Here is a 19,341-nt window from a genome sequence, read left to right on the forward strand (position 1 = left end):
ACGAGTTTTCCGCCAGAACGAGGCTAAAACTTTAGAGCAGAGCCTACAGGCCTAAAAAATGGTTGGATTTGGCTGAAATTTGGCACACTTGTTCCTTGGGTGAATATCTGGGGGTCTACAATTGGACCTATGAATAATTTGAAGCCACTGAAGTTGAGCCCAGTCTGTCGTCTGTCGTAAAATTGTAGAAGAACAAGAACATGATAGGATTTAAATTTCAGGCTCAAAAAAACAAAAGTAGGAACTGATCCTCATTAAAAATTTACTGGTTCTTATAAAAAAGTGTATATTTTATTTTTTATATTAATCTACTTTTTACTCTTTGTCATACAGAGGCTCAACTCATGGCAGATCAAACTGGAGGAAAATGTCAGAAATGGTCAATTCACTTTACATTGGTAGATCAGCGGCCAGTCCCTACACACTCACTAAAATGGCATTTGGCTCCTTAGCTATGTTTGAACGAGTTTTGAAGGGAAATGAGATTTTTACTGATTATGTTACTGGTAAGTTTCACTTTTTATTCGACTTCTAAGACGACAACTCCCGTGTTACAGACCCACTTGGACCCCCGCTCCACTGAAAAATTCTATTTCGTCCCCGGTGAAAAATTGGCTTTGATTTCATTCCCATTTGAAATTCATAGGACAAAAATTTCTTTCCGAAACCACCCCCTGGATTTTCAAGGGGAATGGAATTTTGAAAAGCAAGATCTACCTTTTGAGTTCAGACATATTCTATAACAAACTACATAAGAACACACGGCTTCAATGGGCAAAATATTAAATATAAGCTAAGAACAATTTAAGGCTTTGCAGACTCTAAAGCATCCAACCTTTCAAGAAATTTCACCAAAATACTCACAGAATGGTGAAAATAGAACACGTTTATAACACTCAACTCAAGAACATCGAAGCCGAAGCCTTGTTCTAATAAATAATGTATATACTACATTATTGGTAATCACTCGTATAACGTCCTTTTTTTTTTCTTTTTAGATTTCGGGAAATGCGGACCAGGTCAAATAGCACATGGTTCTTATTGTTACGAGTTCAATTCTAATGAGGTTAGTTGGAACAGTGCGTTAAGAGATTGCCAAAGTAAGAATGGTGATTTGACCAGCATCCATTCTACCGTCGAACAAGCTTTCATGGCAATGAACATCCGTAAACTCAATAAAGATGCGTGGATAGGTAAGTTGTACGAGATTTGTTTTGGTTTGGAACTCGTTGCGGAAAGTCAAGTTGGTGTTTGAAGTTGTGCCGTCTCAGACGGATTTCCATCTTAGTGAAGTATATTGCGAGACTTTTCTGTCTCCAAATTCCGCATAATTCACCTGAAGTTTGAAAATATAATGTTAAATTGATGTGTAGGTAGAATCCATTTTCCGTTCAGACGAAACATCTTGCTTTGACCATTGCTTCAAGCCCGTGTCAATATTTCACGTGGATAGACCGGTCATCATGTCTTTAGACCGCCCGATCATTTTCTTATACAGCGTAGCGAGTTTCATTTTTGATTTGTAGTAAAATTTGTTTTAAAAAACCAATGTCTTTATTGCTATAAAAGAGAAGCGTCATCGTTAAAAAGCTATCGAAACGAGTTCTTATAGGTTTTCTCTTTTTGCATAAAAAAATCTAGACAGCTCAGAACCAATTTAGTTCCGAGTTCTTAATTTAGCTTAATTAATTTATGATTCAGAGACACTATTTCCTGGTTCGATTAACAACGACAACGTTGTTAATCGAACCGTTGAACATTCTTTAACTCCAATGCTCTTGCTTCAGGTTTATCGATGAAAAAAGACACACCTTTCAAATGGAGTGACAATACGGCCGTCGCGTACACCGCTTGGCAGACAGGCGAACCAAATGCTGGTTACAGGTCATATCAATACACAAGATGCGTTCACACGGTCAACGGAACAGAACGATGGAATGACCATTACTGTTACAGCAAGAAAGGCTACGTGTGTAAATTCACCAAAAGTAAGATGAAATTATCACTGTTTCTTTTTTGTTTCATTTTGGGGAAGTTTAAAACTTCAAAATAATAATCGTTGCCTAAAAAACTTTGTAACTACATGAGCGAGTTCATGTATTTGCACTTTTGAGGACTGAAGCGATGTAGAATAACCCGCAGTTCTCTCCCGCAAAATCAAAGACGGTAAAAGGGATGATTTACCGCCGTTCTCTGTCGACTGGGATCTAGACAAATCAGAATCTAACCGTCTTCGTCGTCGCAGAAAAGCATAATTACATAAACTTGGTATTAAATGTAAAGTGTGACGCCTTTTTCAGTAAATCGATTAATTTTTCTGTGATATGGTGTTGGGTACTAATTTCATGTTCAGGTATGATAGACCTTATCGGAGTTTTTGATTTTTCTAAAAAAGCGATGCATTGTGGGATTGTTTCGAGTGTATTATAATAGAATTCCCTCGAGGAATTCCTAAGAGATTTCTATTGTAATACACTCGAAACAATTCCACAATGCATCGCTTTTTTAGAAAAATCAAAAACTCCGATAAGGTTTGTTCTCCATCTCTGAAATTTTGTTCATCTGAAAATTATTTTTTCGTTTCAGCTTTGACGCCCAGCACAAAAACAGGTAAAGACTCAAATTATTATTGACTCTTAGTCAGCCTAATCCTCTACCGCCAAACACTCTTACTTACTGTATTACGTGAAAGGCTATGGCACAAATACTCATCAGAGAAATTTCACCCTTTCAATTGCACGAAAAAAAAATGACCAGGGAAAATTTCTATAGAGGGAAACCTCGTAAACATGTCCATATTTAAACCTGCATTGACATGGTTTAAGGTCCAACATAACCTCCTGTTTTCACACCTTCCAGGACACAAAATCAAAACAAAAAATTGTGCTAGAATTAAAACGGTCATTAAGTGTCAACATGGGAATTATAATTCCTTTTATTCGAATTTTTCTACAATGCAAACTAATTCTCAGCTGCCGTCAGGGTTGAGGCCCTCGTTATATACTGTAATTCGAATAAACTAGACTTATAGTTCGAGTTCGAATTAGCGAAAGTTTACTACTGAACTGAGGACTAGAGTGATTACCACAACATTTACATTACCGGAAAAGCCACTCTACCGACGGGTGCGGAATTCGATTAAAACTATTCTTCCTTATTCGTTTTTTTTTCAACAGTCGTTCGCAACTCAATCGCATCTTATTATGTTACCATGACGATCGGTTGCCCGTTATCACAGAAAATAAAGATTCTTGAAGTGATGTACGGAAGCAAGTTGAGAAATTGTTATTTCAATAAAGATGAAGCTAAAAAGTTAGTGGAGAACAAATGTCATGGCTTGTCTTGTGTTGTCAAGGCAACCGATTCGTTTTTCGGTAAAAACCCGTGTCCGACTTATACGTGGAAGATGTTAAATATCACTTACACTTGCGTTGATGGTAAGTTGATTCGATTTTCGAACAGTCTTCAAAAGTCTCTAATTTTCTCTTAAAGACGGATTTCGATCCCCCTATTTACCAAATAATTTGGCACATCATCGACCTTTCATTAACATTTCGCTGTTCATGGTGCTGTGTGTCAGTTTTTGAAGAAACAGCGCTTTGTCAATTCAACGAAGCCTCGTTACAACTAGTACGAATAATCAATTGGCAAATGTACGCGTTGCGAACAAATATTCTATTAGAATTTGAGGAAGGGTAAAACTTTTGGGATATTTGAAAAATAATTTGCATTAAAGGGGAACGATTTCCGGTCAAGTTTTTCTCCTCTTTCTTCCCGCAATTTTAAAGGCCTTAATTCAGGCCACACATACGGTTGCTTTAAGATTCTTTAAGATTAGCTTTTTTGACTATCAGCCTTGAAGGCACGAGTTTAGTCTGCTTAAACATTGTTTAACGTATCTCCTAACATTTGCTGATATAGCCTGGATAGCCAGGCTGTAAACTATTTCACAGTCTAGTTTTTTATATTTTATGTTCTGGTTTACAGCCTGGTCTCCCTAGAGCGATTTGCATTCTCCATATGAGAATGCAGTCCGCTTGCTTGCGCTCACTTCGCTAAAGCCGTAAGGACCAATCTACACGGCGCGGAGCAATTCTGAAGCAAAAATAGGATAGTCCCCCACTTGCTAGTGAAGATAGAGCTTACTGTTACATGAAAACATGAAAAAGAAGAAAACAGAGACAAGTTCATTAATTCCAAGAAAACATGGTCTGATGGTTTGTCACGATAATGCATGCAAACTTGTTCATGGACTCTGGTGTAATCTTTGGATGTTTTAAATGGTTCTAGATCTTGTAAGGCTACTTTTATTAAGTTCTGTTTTGCTGCCCTGGGTTTGCTAGGAAAGTTTTGGAAACATGGGTTTGCACTTTCATTCTCTAGGGAGACCAATCTCTATAATTTTAGAACTTTGTATATTGAGGTAAATTGTTTTTTTCTAGAATTTTGAGCTTGGATATCCAGGCTATTGCTGATACAGCGTTTTCTGTATCTTTCTCTTCCATCCCGCGGCGCGAACACAAATTTCTTTTGTCTATTAATTCTGCTTTTTCACCTTGACAGGTGCACCTCCTTTCTATATCATAACAATTAATATCTTTTTTAAGTCAAATTTTAGATCGAATTTTGTACCTCATTTCTTCTAGACACGCCCTCTGTGGACCCTGTTTGTGGTAACGGTTACGTCAAATCATCCAATGGATTGTATTGTTATAAATTGATGACTGATCAGAAAACGTTCAATGATGCTAAAGCCGCTTGTGTAGCTGATAAAGCAACCCTTGCCGCCATACCTGGACCGTACGTATATGTTATATGTTACTTTGAATAACATGTCAAAATCATTCCGAATGAGTTTTGCATCGAAAAGTTTCGGTAGTGACTTTTAAACCCGAATAAAACGAGACGATTTTTTCATTGAATTGTCTCTTAACACGTCAAAATTGGGAAAATAATATTGGGGAGTATTTCACCAGAATTTATTTTGAAGTCCTTCTGATGATCTCATACCCAGAATTGTTCGCGAACGCGTCCGCAAAAAGTCATGGCGGAAAGCCATTCGAACGTCTAAAGCACTCCGAACGTCTAAAGCACTCTAGGTATACACCATCCCGTTAACCTTTTTTTTTCAGAAGCGAACAAAAATTGCTGACGTCACTTTTAACCAAATTGAATTCACCCTCGAATGTTTGGATCGGCATTCAGTACAGTCTGAGTAGTCAACAATACCAATGGATCAAGAATGTACCTGTCACCTTCACAAAATGGTTTAATCGCCAACCCAACCCTGCATTTGGCAACTTCAGTAAAGTAGGCGTTAACACTGGACTCGAACCCATGTTGTGGAGGGCAGCCAAAGGGAACGAAGAGCTACCATTTTTCTGCCAAAAGAGAACAGGTAACGATTGTACATTTTTGAAGACATTCGTGAAAAGGTCTGTAATGATTTAATATTATACTAGCGGTTCTTGTCTGTACACAAACCCAGTATCTACGGCTTCTTGTTTCAAACTTCATTGCCGTAGAGGGTCTGTTGTTTTATTTTCTCATTTGAGGTTTTTCAAACCGGACGCTGCGATAGAGTGTTGGTGAGAGAGGGGAGACGATGAGAGAAGTGTTGCTATTTATAAATAAAACTTCATCGCAGAGGTCTCTGTACGGGAATTTTTTCATGAAACAGACAATGTGCACAGAGTGTACTACGAAGCGATAAACGATAAACGTGCCATCAAACTCTCGTTACTTTGAAAAACTTTGGTGCCAAGATAAAGGAGTAAAATTAAAAACATGAGATTCTTAGGGCAATGGTAACAAATACCATGCGAATAAAATAGAATAGTGTAAATCTTTTTATCAAGTTCAAAAAGTAATAAAGACAATTTTAAGTTACGCCTTTTTTAGCCTTAGTCATAACTTTTTGGTCTTTATATTTAGTTTTAGATTTGTTCTCTTTTATAAAAAGATTTTTTTTTGTTTTGAAAATAATTCGAATGTCATTAGTTACAAAATAAGGTCGTCTATTACATTCGAAAATATATGAAACAAAAGAGATTAAAAGAGCGGGCCAGTCAGAAATTAAAATTGCTTAATGTAGATGGGTCTTTAATTTCAAAACAAAGGCTAAACGAAGTCTAAAAGTCTAAACCAGGCTCTATCAACAAAAACATTGCGGAAACGAAAGTTACACATGTACAGACAAACAGACAAACAAACAAACAATGTGACTACGGCTATTTATATATAGATTAATCATTTATTCAAGAAAGATATAGAAAATGAAGACACGAGATTTGAAATCAGCGAAGTTGATTTCAATAGTCCCATTTATACTGAGACGGAAAAATCGTATGAGACAAGAAGTTTGTAAAATGTGATCTGTGGTGGAGATCCTATTTATTGAAACATGAATGGAAAGTACACTCCTCCTATTGCTCATTTTCTAAATTGCTCGTCTCAGACAAATTAATCGTCTCATTATAAATATAAATAGAACTAATTTCTCTTATAAGACGGGATTATGTGGGGAGAGAAAATTTCAAACCCAGTCCCTATTTCGCTTTTTATGATACATGATAGCGGGAAAGGTTGTATCTTGACCATCAGTAAAAATCCGAAGTGGTGAACATGACTCTGGGTACGAGATTGAGAAAATCTTTCTTCTTAACTCCATCATGCAAATCGCTAGTGCGTCTTCAAGACTATGAATAAAAAATGTATCGAATAATAGTTTCTATTGAAAATACTTTAATTAATTAAAATTAATTACATTCCTACTCCTATTCTTTGCCACGGAAAGTCATGTGACATCTTTTTCAACCAATAAGATCTGATAATTTCGAGGGTAAAACAAACACTATGGTTTAACTCACTAAAAAATTATGTTTACTGAAAACACATAATTAATCTTTAGTAAGTGTTCTGCTGTACCCCAGTTCTGACGTCATGCCGTGGCGAAGAATCAAATGCCAAAATATTGAAAAAACCCTTTTTCCGGTCCGTTACACTCCAGTAAACAAATTAATGGAATAAAGGTTACACGGGAGTCATTAACCAGGTTCATTGTACTTTAAAAATGAAATCGAACAAATTTTAAATGTTTTTCTATCGTCGATCAAGCTTGTTCAAAATACCTAAAATAATAGCCGTTTTTTGTGTTCCGGAATAAAAGGTGCCATCTACTTTCTGAACATTCCAACAGCCACTAGAGGGATGAGAACCATTAAATTCCAAACTTTTTTCAAAGCATTTTGGATGAAGAAGTATAAAAATGGTCGTGTTCCATAGGTCTTTATGGAAGTCTCCATGATAAAAGTATTGTGCATGTTCTCCTGAACTTGTTAATACGAGTCGTGAGTCTGATACGAACCAGAGCTTGTCATATTGTTCGTCAAAGTCCTTTCTCATCAACATATATTTCCTTCCTTTACTTGAAGTGTATCGAGGAACTTTATTTATTAGTATGTTTTTTATATATTCATACCATTCTTCGTATGAAGCAAAATCCCACTTGATACCCTGGAAAAATTGATCAGCGCCCCAAACAATTTTGTCGTCACTCATGATAAAACGTGGTTGACTTTCAACTTTACCCCCGTCTTTGGTTTTCTCTAGATCTGATATTTGAAGTTTGTTCGCCGTTTCCAGTTGAAGAATCTTCATTTTATGTTCGTTCTCTTTAGCTATCATTTCTTTTTCCTTTTCATCTAATTTGACTTGGAATTCTTGTTTTTGCTCAGCCATTCTCTTTTGATATTCATTTTCCTTTTCATCTAATTTGACTTGGAATTCTTGTTTTTGCTCAGCCATTCTCTTTTGATATTCATTTTCCTTTTCAGCTAATTTGACTTGGAATTCTTGTTTCTGCTCAGCCATTTCTTTTTCCTTTTCACCAAATGTGACTTGGAATTCTTGTTTCTGCTCAGCCATTCTCTTTTGATATTCATTTTCCTTTTCAGCTAATTTAACTTGGAATTCTTTTTTCTGCTCAGCCATTTCTTTTTCCTTTTCAACTAATTTGACTTGGAATTCTTGTTTCTGCTCAGTCATTCTCTTTTGACATTCATTTTCTTTTCCAGTTAGCTTAGTATCGCACTCGTGTTTCTGTGCCGCCAATTTAAACTCGAAATCCTTTTTTTCTTTTTCGATTTCACAGTTGGCCACCATCTTTTTCGAATCTTCTTGATGTTGTATCTTTAATGTCATAATCTCCAGTCGATGGTTCAACCCTTGATTGTCTTTTTCGAGCTCCATAATTTTAGTTTTACTTTCATTCTGCATTTCAAGGGTTTGTATTTTATTGTTTAGTTTCATTTGCTGGATCTGGCGTTCATGATCTTCTTTCAATTTTACCATTTCTTGTGGATCAGCAGCTGGTCTTGTATTTGGTTCATTTGCGCTGTGCGCTAAATTTCGTTCATCGCAATGCGCCAAATCCATTTGTTGGCTTCTAAAACACTGATAATGCTTCAAATTATACAAATTTATATTGTTGTGTGCTGCTGTGAGGAAATATCTTCTTTCAAATTATACAAATTTTTATTCCAATACACACGTATGCTGTTAACGTATTATTGTGATGTAGAAGTCTTTCCAATACGTACAGCATTTGTTTATTTTACTGATCAAATTTCCTTCTTGCGAAATGCTTACTTTTCAAGACAATCACATGACAGACAAGTATGTGCACGAACACGCATAAAGCTTTCGTCGACTCCTTAATTTAATTACCACATTACAAGAAGCGATGTTCTATACATTTTTGTTATAAGAACAAACTATATAAGAGGACAATTCTTTGATGGCCAAAATTTTAAGAACAAGTTAAGAACATTTTAAGGTTTGCGGACTCTTTAGAAAATAACCAATTTCATAGAAAAATGGACCAAAATACTCGCAAAATGGTGAAATTAAAAATATCTTAAGAATATTTTCAGGCTTAATACTCAAAAAGTAAAGAACATTCGAAGGCTTCAAAAATTGTGGATGTTCTTATAAAAAACGTGTAAACATTTTGATATTAAATAACAATTCCTGGAATTTTAATGAGCAAAAGTTAATTGCATGAGAAAGAACTTTAATTTAATGTACTAATCAAAGCACTTTTTTGTCCTACCGGCTCACAAGCCCCTTATTAAAAACACTTTACCGTTAAATTGAACCTTTTATAGCCCGGGGTCCACTAATGGCTTTTTATAGACTGGATGGCGTTATTTAGTGGCCCAGGGCCATAGTAGTATTGTAGTAGTAGTATTATCGAATACTGTATAGTAGTATTGGTAGTTCTGAACTTAAACATTTCGCCAGATTATAATTTTTTTTTAGAAGTTTTCATTTTTCATTATAATTTCGATTCCTTATAGTTTTTTTGTTACTCGTTTTTTAAGAACAAACTATGTAAGAACATAAAAGATCGATGGTCAAAATATTAAGAACAAGTTAAGAACATTTTAAGGCTTGAAACTCAAAAAGCTAAGAACATCCGAAGGCTTCAAAAGTTTTGGATGTTCTTATGATAAAAAACAACGTGTATTTGGATTTCAGTGTGTTGTCTCAAAATAGGGACCTTGTGAAGTGCTTTTAGTCGACACTTCATTAAACTCAACTTCGTCAAAAAATTATCAGAAAGCAAACTTCAGTCAGACTGAAGTCTAAATCTTTCATGAACTTTTTCTCAGTAATTCATGGTAGATAGTTTGTTCATCATTTTTTTAAATTTGTGTCACTTTTATTTTCAGATTTAACGACAACTGCATCACCAAAGACGACTCCAGGTAAAAAAAAATCTTTGAAAAATCTATTTTGGAGCTTTGGTTAAAAACGAAAACTGATGTCGAGAACTTTATCAGATTAGGATGACGAGTCTACAATAAAGTTATCGAAATATTCCCACATCCGAACATTAATTTCCTTGGATTTCAAGATAAGAAAATGTATTTATATAGAATTTGCTTCATTTTATATTTTATCAAATGATCTCATGAACGTTTTTTATATGAACAAAGTATATAACAACATAATGCTTTGAGATCAAATTTTAGAATATGCAGACTCTAAAAAATGTGCATTTGCTGAGGAATTTACATTAAAATACGTTTAAAGTGCTGTAAATAAGAAAGACCGAAAAGGACTAGAGGTGACATTTTTGAACCTTTTTTTGCAGGTCAAGTTCAACCATGTTACAAAGGATGGTCAGAGCACAACGGATATTGTTACTATGTCAACCAATTTACGTAAGTCAGAAGATAAGTCTTACTATCGTCCTTGATTTATCGTTGTTTTACTGTTTTGATCATCTGGAACTCGAACTAACATTCTGACTCTAAAAAGGCGCCGCAGCGTCTGCTCTTTTGTAGTGTGCTTTCTCCATGAAAAGTGATCTGTACCGTAACTAGTCTACTTACTCGGAGATAACCTGCAATTGTGGTAATCCTGTAATTTTAACCTTAAAAAAAGTTTACAGTCCATATGACATGAAGTCTTATCAAAAGTCGCACAATGAAAAACGCGTCAAATTGAAGAGGAGCAGTAGGCATTTGTATACCCTTTGGATTTCTCGAGACCTTCCTGGATTTCTCGAGACCTTCCTGGATTTTCAGAGACTGAATATTTTCCACAAAATCATTGGCCGTCTAGATTTTTCAGTTTTTTAGCCTCAGGAGGGGTAAATATTTTTTCTGGAATAGCCAGATTCATCTTGTACATGTTAAAACTGAATTTTATGAAATTATTTTTCTTCTTCTGTTCTTCTTTTTTTTTAGAATGTCTTTTGTTGACGCGGAAAAGAACTGTTCAAACTTGGCACAAAATGCTCACGCAGCTTCCATTTGGAACACTAAAGAAAATGATTTCGTGAAAGTCCTTGTCTACAATAGGACTGGGTCCAACCCTTTCACATGGCTTGGTTTGGACAATGAAGGACTTGTCAATGGTAAGGCTTTGATTATAAGGAGCAATGTCCTAATGGCCTAGCAGTAGCGTAGCCAAGAGGGGTGCAAAATTTGTGTAGGAGAGCAGAGTTTTATGACACTGTAATTATCTATTTGTGGTATTAATAGATAATTACAGTGTCATAAAACTTTGCTCTCCTACACAAATTTTGCACCCCTCTTGGCTACGCTACTGGGCTAGGCTACGTAACGGTTTCTGTTTTGAATCTCCACTCCCTCTCTTAAGTTTATAAATATCCGAACCGGCCTGACAGTAGACCCCGTAAAAACAATCAAAAGACTGTTAAAAAACCCTAGATTTCGGGCCACTTAACATACCATAGTAAACTCTATCCATCTTAACTTTTGATTTTATTTTTAGAAAAATTCAGAAAAGTGAAATTCGCAACCGGGTTGGGGCATATAAAGCCCGAAGGGCTAGATGGCGTACTTTTGCTGAAAAGTGTGTCGTGGTTAGGTAGGAAATCCTACCTAGGTCACGTAACATTACAATAGAATTTCAGCGCTTGACCAATCAGAAGCTTCGCGGGTTTTCGAAAACAATACCAACACCATTTTAGAGAAGTGGTCTTTTAGTACCCATGTACTAAATTTTTGGGGATATCTTGGCACAGAGACCACCCGATTAATGGTCTTCACAAGCCAAGTTTTGTCCTCTCGAGGCCATTTTTCTCAAAAGTGTGAACATTATTTTCAAATCTTCATTTTTCCAAAAATTGATACTTTTAAACAATTTACTGCTTTATAACTCAATCAAACAGAAATTTGACTGAATGCAGAAATGAATGAACTCAGGTAAAAGCTAATTCTTTTCTTCGCTAATTCCATTTTCTCTTTATCAATTTCCTCCCCAGGCTTCCGCTGGAAAGACGGTACCCCGTTGAACTATTTGAATTGGTATCCTTCCCGTCCGTACACGGGCTCCCGTCATTTGTGTGGCGGTATGGAAAGTAACGGCCAGTGGTACGATTTACCGTGTTACGCTAAACACCCCTCCGTGTGCAAGGTGGAAAAGGGTAAGTTGTTTCAATTGCTCCCTGGTAAGAATTTCGAATAAAACGTAAGAAAGTTTCAACGATATCAGAACGAAGATTTTAGGAAACATTTCAGAGATAAATTTAATGTGTGTACTTAACCTGCCATCTTGATCGATGTTGGCCAAAATGTAGGTTATGGAATGTTTGGCGAGTAACTCATCATTATTCGTATGACCACTACTGTCTATTTTGACCCAAACCTCAATCATTCAAATTTGTCTGTAGTTTGAGGTGAAAATCTAGTCTCACGAAATGACTTAAAGTAACTGAAGAAAAAATATTGAAATGAGGGCGCGACAAGGATCAGGTTTATATCTTTAATTGTGTTCTCACTTCTTTTTGTTTAGCCCTTTTACTTCCAACAACGAAACCCACCACTACACCAACGCCAGGTAAAATAAAAAATCCTTGAGGAGGGTGGATTTACCGTAGGGAAAGTTGTCGGGGAGTTTCCCGGGAACCATAGCCGATTGTCACCTTCGAGAAAAGGAAACCCATCTCTTAACCAATCTTATCTCTTTAAACAAGCGGGGTTTTTGTCTCAATAAGACTGGGGAAGACAGGAAATTTCATTCATACGGTTTACTATCATCCTGTTTTTCGTTGAAGCTTGGTAAGGGTTTTTGAATATACAGTCAAATCTCGATTAGTAGTACGGAGCTAAGTAGAACTACTTTTTCTACTTTCCCTTGATTGGTACTACTTAAAAGTTTGCAATACCTAGATATGATTTCTCTTACCATATCTTGGTAAATTCTTTCAGCTGGAATCACCAATAAAACTCTCTCTCTTTTCATTCAGACCCAAGCGTGAAATGTGCGAAAGACTGGACACAATTTAACGGCAGTTGTTATTACGTCTCACCTTCTAACGCACAAAAAGATTATTACGCCGCACTAAGGGATTGTCAAACACGTAACGGCTCATTGGCTAGTGTTCTCAGCCAATCAGAAAACGACTTTATTAAGAAGGAAATTAGAAGGTATAATCCCACGATTTCCTAAAACCTCTTTTTAATAAGAAAAAATTATAAAAACATGATGCTTGATTTTGACCAAAGCACTACTTAGACTACACAATATATTGACAAACACTACTCAATAATATGGTTTGCGGACTGTAATGTACGAAGTAAACAACAGGTACTTTTTACCACCAAACTTCCCCTATATTATCGGAATATTGTAAATTGAGCTGACAATATTATATTCTCAACATATTGACTAGCAATAAATTGTGTAGTGTATGTAACCCTTAAAACCAAAATTAACTAGTGAAGCCTAAATAAGAAAATTAAGAGAAATCCTAGTCAGGGATCTCAGAAAATGCTTAAAAAACATTTTTGCTCCGGCCTAGGAGCCTTAAATTCTCTCTCGTCCGACGACGACGGTCAAGACATTTTTTGCTTGTTTATCTAATCCGATGATCTATTCCGATTTAATAAAAACGGATTATCTGATTCCAATAATACTGTGATTTGATTGGTCGAAAGGGAATTCCGGCTGAAAGTATTTTTAAGAAAAAGATGGCTGCCGAAAGTGGACTAGCTGACTGTGTAGCAAATACTTGCAAATCTCAGGAGAAAAATTGACCATTTTCATCATTATTCATGATGTTTTGGACTAGATTTATGAGAAGTTTGATGCATACTGGCTCTCTAACAATGTGGAAAGACTTTGGAGAAATTTTGGCCATGAATCGTCAGCTGATCGAGTGCTTAAATCTTGCATATGGCTAACAAAACCATAAAATTCTGTAGGTAACTTGACAATGAGACTTTCAAACACACATCCATTGGAATTTAAAAGAGAATACTAAAACTACAACATTACAGTGAAAATTTGAAAACGATCTGAGTAGTTTTTGTGGTGTTATGGCTGAAAATGATCCTGTTTTGTATTCATCATTGTTGTTGACTCTGGCGATCGTTCCTTTTGATTTTTCAAACCCGATACAGATTTTTTACAAACATATCACTATGAGAATTCAATAAAGGATACTAAAACACAATTCCTGTGAAAATTTGAACAAGATTGGAGAAATTTTCACAGTGTTATGGCTGAAAATAATCATTTTTGGACTTGTCGTAATTTCATTGCGGCTGGCGACCGTTCCTTTTGATTTTTCAAACCTGACACATATTTTTTACAAACATATCACTATGAGAATTCAGTAAAGGATACTAAAACACAATTCCTGTGAAAATTTGAACAAGATTGGAGAAATTTTCAGTGTTATGGCTGAAAATGATCGTTTTTGGACTTTGTCGTAATTTCATCGCGGCTGGCATGATATATGATATATGATATATGATATATTTCTTTTTTCAGATCTATTTACATTTAAAAATCCTAAGCGAAAAACAACCCTAAGAGGCTTTCGAGTTCGAAAGGATATATGGAGTGATAATGTACAAGAGATACTAACTAGAGAAAAGAAAAAAACAACAAAAGATAAACAACAACAGGAGATACAATACGAAAATATTTACACTTGGTTTGTGGATGATAATAAATGCGGTTGAATAAGACACTAGATGGGAAATTAGTTATCATTGAGTAATTTTGATTTGAGTTTTCGAGCAAACACAGAAAAGCTGGTGGATTTGAGATTAAGACATTGTTGATTCCAGAGATGTGGACCGTAAAATCGTATGGGAGATGGCGAGTCACCAAACACCAAAGTTGTTAAAGAGTCATTAGTAGGCTGACAGGTACCAAACCCATGAGATGGCTTACTAAAAATTGTGTTTAAATAGTCAGCTGATAATTTGTTTATATGTTTAAATATGAGCTTTCCACACTCTAATTTGTATAGGGAGTTAACTTTTAATGTATTAACCGTTCCTTTTGATTTTTCAAACCCGACACAGATTTTTTACAAACATATCGCTACGATAATTCAGTAAAGGATACTAAAACACAATTCCTGTGTAAATTTGAACAAGATCGGAGAAATTTTCAGTGTTATAACTGAAAATTATATTTTTTGGACTTTGTCGTACTTTCATTGGCTGGGGCGACCATCCCTTAATTGAAGATTTTTCAAACCCGAAACAGGATTTTTCCAAATATACCACTATTTATTACATACACACTATTGTACCATTTTATTTGGTTTATCCTACTCTTTTCCAAGTATTATCCCAACAGAAAAAATAATGCTTAGCTCAAAGCCGTGACCTCTAATTTAGGCTATTTTTTTCCCCAAAATTTTATCCGGACAATCAAATCAACGGCACATCATGGCTTCGCTATTGGCAAGTTTAAAAAAAAATTAATTTATAAGAACTTGGAAATATTCACTTCTAAATGTTTATCTCCTTTAGCTCCAATTTTGAACTTTTTAGTCAAGGATGAGTGGGCGGGGTTGGGGTTGGTTCTTTAGGCAAGAAAGTGCATGTGTAATCACTTAGAAGAGCTAAACTTCCAGCTGGTTTATTTATTTGTTAAGATTATTTCTCATACTCGCTCTGCAATAGAATTATTACCTTGCTTTCTGATCTATTCTGATTAGTAGTTTGTGGGCAACATTCGAACAAAACTAACTCAACAAGCTCATCTTTCACATCTTTGAATCTCTTAAGCCGGAGCTTCCAGCGCAGCTGGTTTATTTTACATTTATCCAGCGCTGTGTTCCTTGTCCTTTAGGGAAAGGCTTATGCCCTACGCTTAGGGTAGGCTTGTTCTCTCTCTTTGTTAATAAGTGATTAAATATTATAGAATATTTAAGCATAAGATCACAAAACGGTAAAAAAAGCTGAACAACAGCCAAAATTTATCTTATATGTAATTTTGTTTAGAAAACAAGGCTACTATACTCCACCAAATTTCATCGGTTTGAGTCAACTGTCTGGTAATGATGGTTGGACGTGGTCGGACGACTCCATTGTCAATTTCCTTAATTTTGCACCTGGCCAACCGAACAATCTAAATTCACTGGAATCATGTGTGACCATGTATTCAACCGGTCAATGGCATGATTCCCCTTGCAATTTGAAGGGACTCTATATTTGCAAGACGAACGATGGTATGTTTATTGTTCTGAGAACCTTTAATTAGTGAAATTGGGGAAATGATTAGTGAAATCGGGGAAATGATTAGTGAAATCGGGAAATAATTAGTGAAATCGGGGAAATGATTATTGAAATCGGGGAAATGATTAGTGAAATCGGGGAAATGATTAGTGAAATCGGGGAAATGATTAGTGAAATCGGGGAAATGATTATTGAAATCGGGGAAGAGGATTAGTGTCCGATAATTAGAGGTGTCCGCCTTTTGAAAGGTTTTGAATTTCAGGATTGAATCTTTAATTCGAACTGTTGGTACTAGGGTGTTTGGAACATAAAATTCCTGTCTTATAGTTGTTTTGCTTGAACTTGTATTCCATGTCTGTTTTAAGGTCTGTGTACAAAAATTACTGGATTTCATTTTGGTAAAATCGTGATCTTAAAATCTTTCTTTGAGTTATAACAATTTAAATTTTAGAATAGAATTTGAAATTTAAATGAAATTTTTGCCATTAGAAAGAAAATGTTACTAGCTTTTGACGTATACAAACTTGTTCTAAAATATGACCAATTAAAGAGAATGTGTCTAGAAAGGTGTAAAGGGTTTTAGACCTTCCATGCAAAAATAATTGTCCGCTAAATAAAGGTTTTCCACCGATAAGAGCGTCTGCTGATTGATTTGACATACTACTGTTTAAAAAAGATTTCGTGCTTTATGATGCAATGTTAGTTTCAAAGTTTATAGTAAAGAGATTATCTCGGTCAACATCTAATAATGCTGTCAATCGGACTTTGAAAGTCACAAATTCAATGTAATAATTGTAACCCCTTTTAAACTCTTTAAGTAAAAGGAATTCCTTTTAGGCCTGAAAATTTCGAAAATTATAAACATAGTCTTGGGTGGCAACATTACTGTTCCTGTTTCATTTTAACAACTGTCAAACTTTTCTACTTTTGTTTTTCCCAGATATGAAGAAAGTCAAGCCGACCGAAGTTGTACCTAGGGGTAAGTTTTAAAATTCTTTTTTTAAACCCAGTACCGTAATTTGTTGCCACTGTCCTTTTTAAATTCTGGACCAAGCTTTTCATGCAGCCAATTCGATTGACTTCAAAATATGCCAATTTTGCCCTGTTTGCCAATTATTTTGCATTCGATTGACAGAAATTTGGCAAAGTTGGCAAAATTTGAGTGCCATAAATGCCAAATAAAAAAGATGTGGTGAATCTGGCATTCTTGGCATTTTTGGAACTTACCTCCATACGTCTCCATATAAAACACTATTCCCATGAGACCTGTGTTCTTTTCGCTCCAATTTTGCCACTTTTGCCAAAGATTTTGAAAAATAGAAGACCTTCCAATGCTAAAGCAAAACAATGCGATCGACAATTTTGATTGGTTAAAAAATCGTTCGCTTTACAAACGCCGACAGAAAACTGCTGACTAAGCATCACAAAACGGAAATCATAATGGTGGCGTAGCGATGTACAAATTTGCCATAAAGCTGTGATCTTTTGACATTGAAATTGTGAATTTGGCAAAGTTGGTAAGTGTGGCAAATTTGGAAGTCAATCGAAAGGACTGATGATATGCACCATTGCAATGTCTTTTAGCATTACATCACGGACCCAACAGCTGATTGGTTGTAAATTACTCAAAATCTGGCAATTAGTCACTTTTAACCAATCAGCTGTTGGGTCCGTAGTCCGTGGTCCTTGGTCCATTGCAATGGTGCATATCTGAATAACCGCCATCTTTGATCGGAGGTTTTTTGAAAGTGGTACCCGCAAAGAAGCCATTTCAGTGTTAGAAATTAACGTCAAACGGCGCTACGTCATCAAAAACATTCAAGAAAGCGCTATATATGATTTTGAACGGCTATTGATGGGTGCCGCCATTAGATTGCCACTTTCAAAAACTCCGATTTTTCTCGGTGGGGATGTCTCTAGTGTATATAAAGATCAGTTGTTGTTTGCTTTCAAGATCGTGCCACTGAATTCTAAATATGGTGGAATATTTATCATGGCTGCCATGTTGACATTTTCGAAAGCTGATTAGTCAACTACGTTTGTATGAGTTCCATATGGTGACATTTAAAGCGAATGCACTTCAGGCTTCTGCTCATTCTTTAACGGCTAAATGTTTCATTTCAGACAAAGGATATTGCGAACGAGGCTGGGAATTATATGGAAATTCATGTTACAAATTTGAGCTTGAACAAGGCCATGAAAAGAACTTCAAAGATGCACTTGCGTACTGTAAATCATTAAAGGGGGATTTAGCCTCAGTACATTCAAGGTATATATCTTTTGTTGGAAACTGTTTAAAGGCTTTATAGCAAATAGAAGCATTTAGCTGATTGTGTGACCTATCATAGCGCCGTAGTGCAATTGTAGAGCATCCGGCTACGGTGCGTAAGGTTATGGGTTCAACCCCTAGCCTGGTCATACCAAAGATTTCCAAAGTGGTACTTGATGCTCAAGTCTGCTTGATACTCAGCAATTAAAGAGAAGGATCTAGAGTAAGTGGAGCAATTCAGGACGAAAGAGTGACACCCTCTCATACCTTCGGGTAGATAGCTATCGAGAGAGGAGCCTTCGGGTCGCCTCCGACTGCAGTCGCAGACTTACTTACTTATATTGGCTTTCTGAAATTATTGTATACAACGCCTCCTCGCAATTGGATTTTCTATAATTGAAACGGTTTGATTGTTGGTTTAATCGAATTGTTACTTTGAAAATAAAGTTTAACTTTTCTTTTTTTAGTTATGAGAACGCTTGGATCTTGAGCCACGCGCATGCGCACACCGTCAATTTATATATCGGATTCACCGATTTGAATTCTGAAAAGAAATTCATTTGGAGTGACCAGAGTAGTGTTGAGTATACCCATTGGGATCGCAATGAACCCAGTTCCCATGGTGACGAAGATTGTGTTGAAATGCGTACGTATGTCCAATCGAAGGGAAAATGGAACGATATAGGTTGTGATAAAAAGAATGGATTTGTTTGTAAGAAAGGTACGTTTGGTTGAAAGAATGGGTATAGTAAAATACACGTATTTGGCATTCTTAGGTTCAGTTGCCAAATTCTATGATGATGATATTCTTAGCATATTCTTAATTTTTCTAGCCAGTATCACCATGAATACTCTTATAGAGTACATTCTTATAAAAAGTGTGTAGGTTTATAACCCCCTTTTCGAAAGTTTTGTCTGAGCCACATTTGTATGGAGGCCTGGAAAAACCCGAGTTATGACAACCCGAGTTATGAAAAAAACCGAGCTATATAACTCGAAAATTATAGGTGCATCTAAAATTACCGAGTTAAAAATAACTCGGAAGTAAATTAA

General features: G+C 35.9%; 2 protein-coding genes across 3 annotated transcripts in view; one reads left to right on the top strand and one right to left on the bottom strand.

The window, feature by feature from the left end:
- Positions 1-19,341, top strand: part of LOC136808603 (lymphocyte antigen 75-like) — a 46,590-nt gene that overhangs the window by 12,494 nt on the left and 14,755 nt on the right. For both annotated transcript variants that reach the window (XM_067065141.1, XM_067065140.1), the window contains exons 17-33: positions 334-506; positions 999-1,193; positions 1,788-1,988; positions 2,587-2,610; positions 3,177-3,437; positions 4,647-4,800; positions 5,133-5,398; positions 9,735-9,770; positions 10,160-10,229; positions 10,758-10,927; positions 11,801-11,962; positions 12,331-12,375; positions 12,785-12,965; positions 15,786-16,012; positions 16,960-16,998; positions 18,144-18,288; positions 18,756-19,009. In XM_067065141.1, coding sequence (XP_066921242.1) covers positions 334-506; positions 999-1,193; positions 1,788-1,988; positions 2,587-2,610; positions 3,177-3,437; positions 4,647-4,800; positions 5,133-5,398; positions 9,735-9,770; positions 10,160-10,229; positions 10,758-10,927; positions 11,801-11,962; positions 12,331-12,375; positions 12,785-12,965; positions 15,786-16,012; positions 16,960-16,998; positions 18,144-18,288; positions 18,756-19,009 — 2,603 coding nt within the window. The remainder of the gene's footprint in view (positions 1-333; positions 507-998; positions 1,194-1,787; positions 1,989-2,586; positions 2,611-3,176; positions 3,438-4,646; positions 4,801-5,132; positions 5,399-9,734; positions 9,771-10,159; positions 10,230-10,757; positions 10,928-11,800; positions 11,963-12,330; positions 12,376-12,784; positions 12,966-15,785; positions 16,013-16,959; positions 16,999-18,143; positions 18,289-18,755; positions 19,010-19,341) is intronic.
- Positions 7,044-8,517, bottom strand: LOC136808608 (inner centromere protein-like). The gene has a single exon (XM_067065146.1). It carries the CDS (start codon positions 8,434-8,436, stop codon positions 7,102-7,104), a length of 1,335 nt encoding a protein of 444 aa, XP_066921247.1. The 5' UTR covers positions 8,437-8,517; the 3' UTR covers positions 7,044-7,101.

Source organism: Clytia hemisphaerica, unplaced genomic scaffold (genome assembly GCF_902728285.1).
Source record: "Clytia hemisphaerica strain Z4C2 unplaced genomic scaffold, Clytia hemisphaerica genome assembly, whole genome shotgun sequence".
Classification (NCBI taxonomy): domain Eukaryota; kingdom Metazoa; phylum Cnidaria; class Hydrozoa; order Leptothecata; family Clytiidae; genus Clytia; species Clytia hemisphaerica.

Coding starts and splice junctions, on each gene's coding strand:
- LOC136808608 (XM_067065146.1), bottom strand. CDS start 8,436: ATGGATTTGGCGCATTGCGATGAACGAAATTTAGCGCACAGCGCAAAT.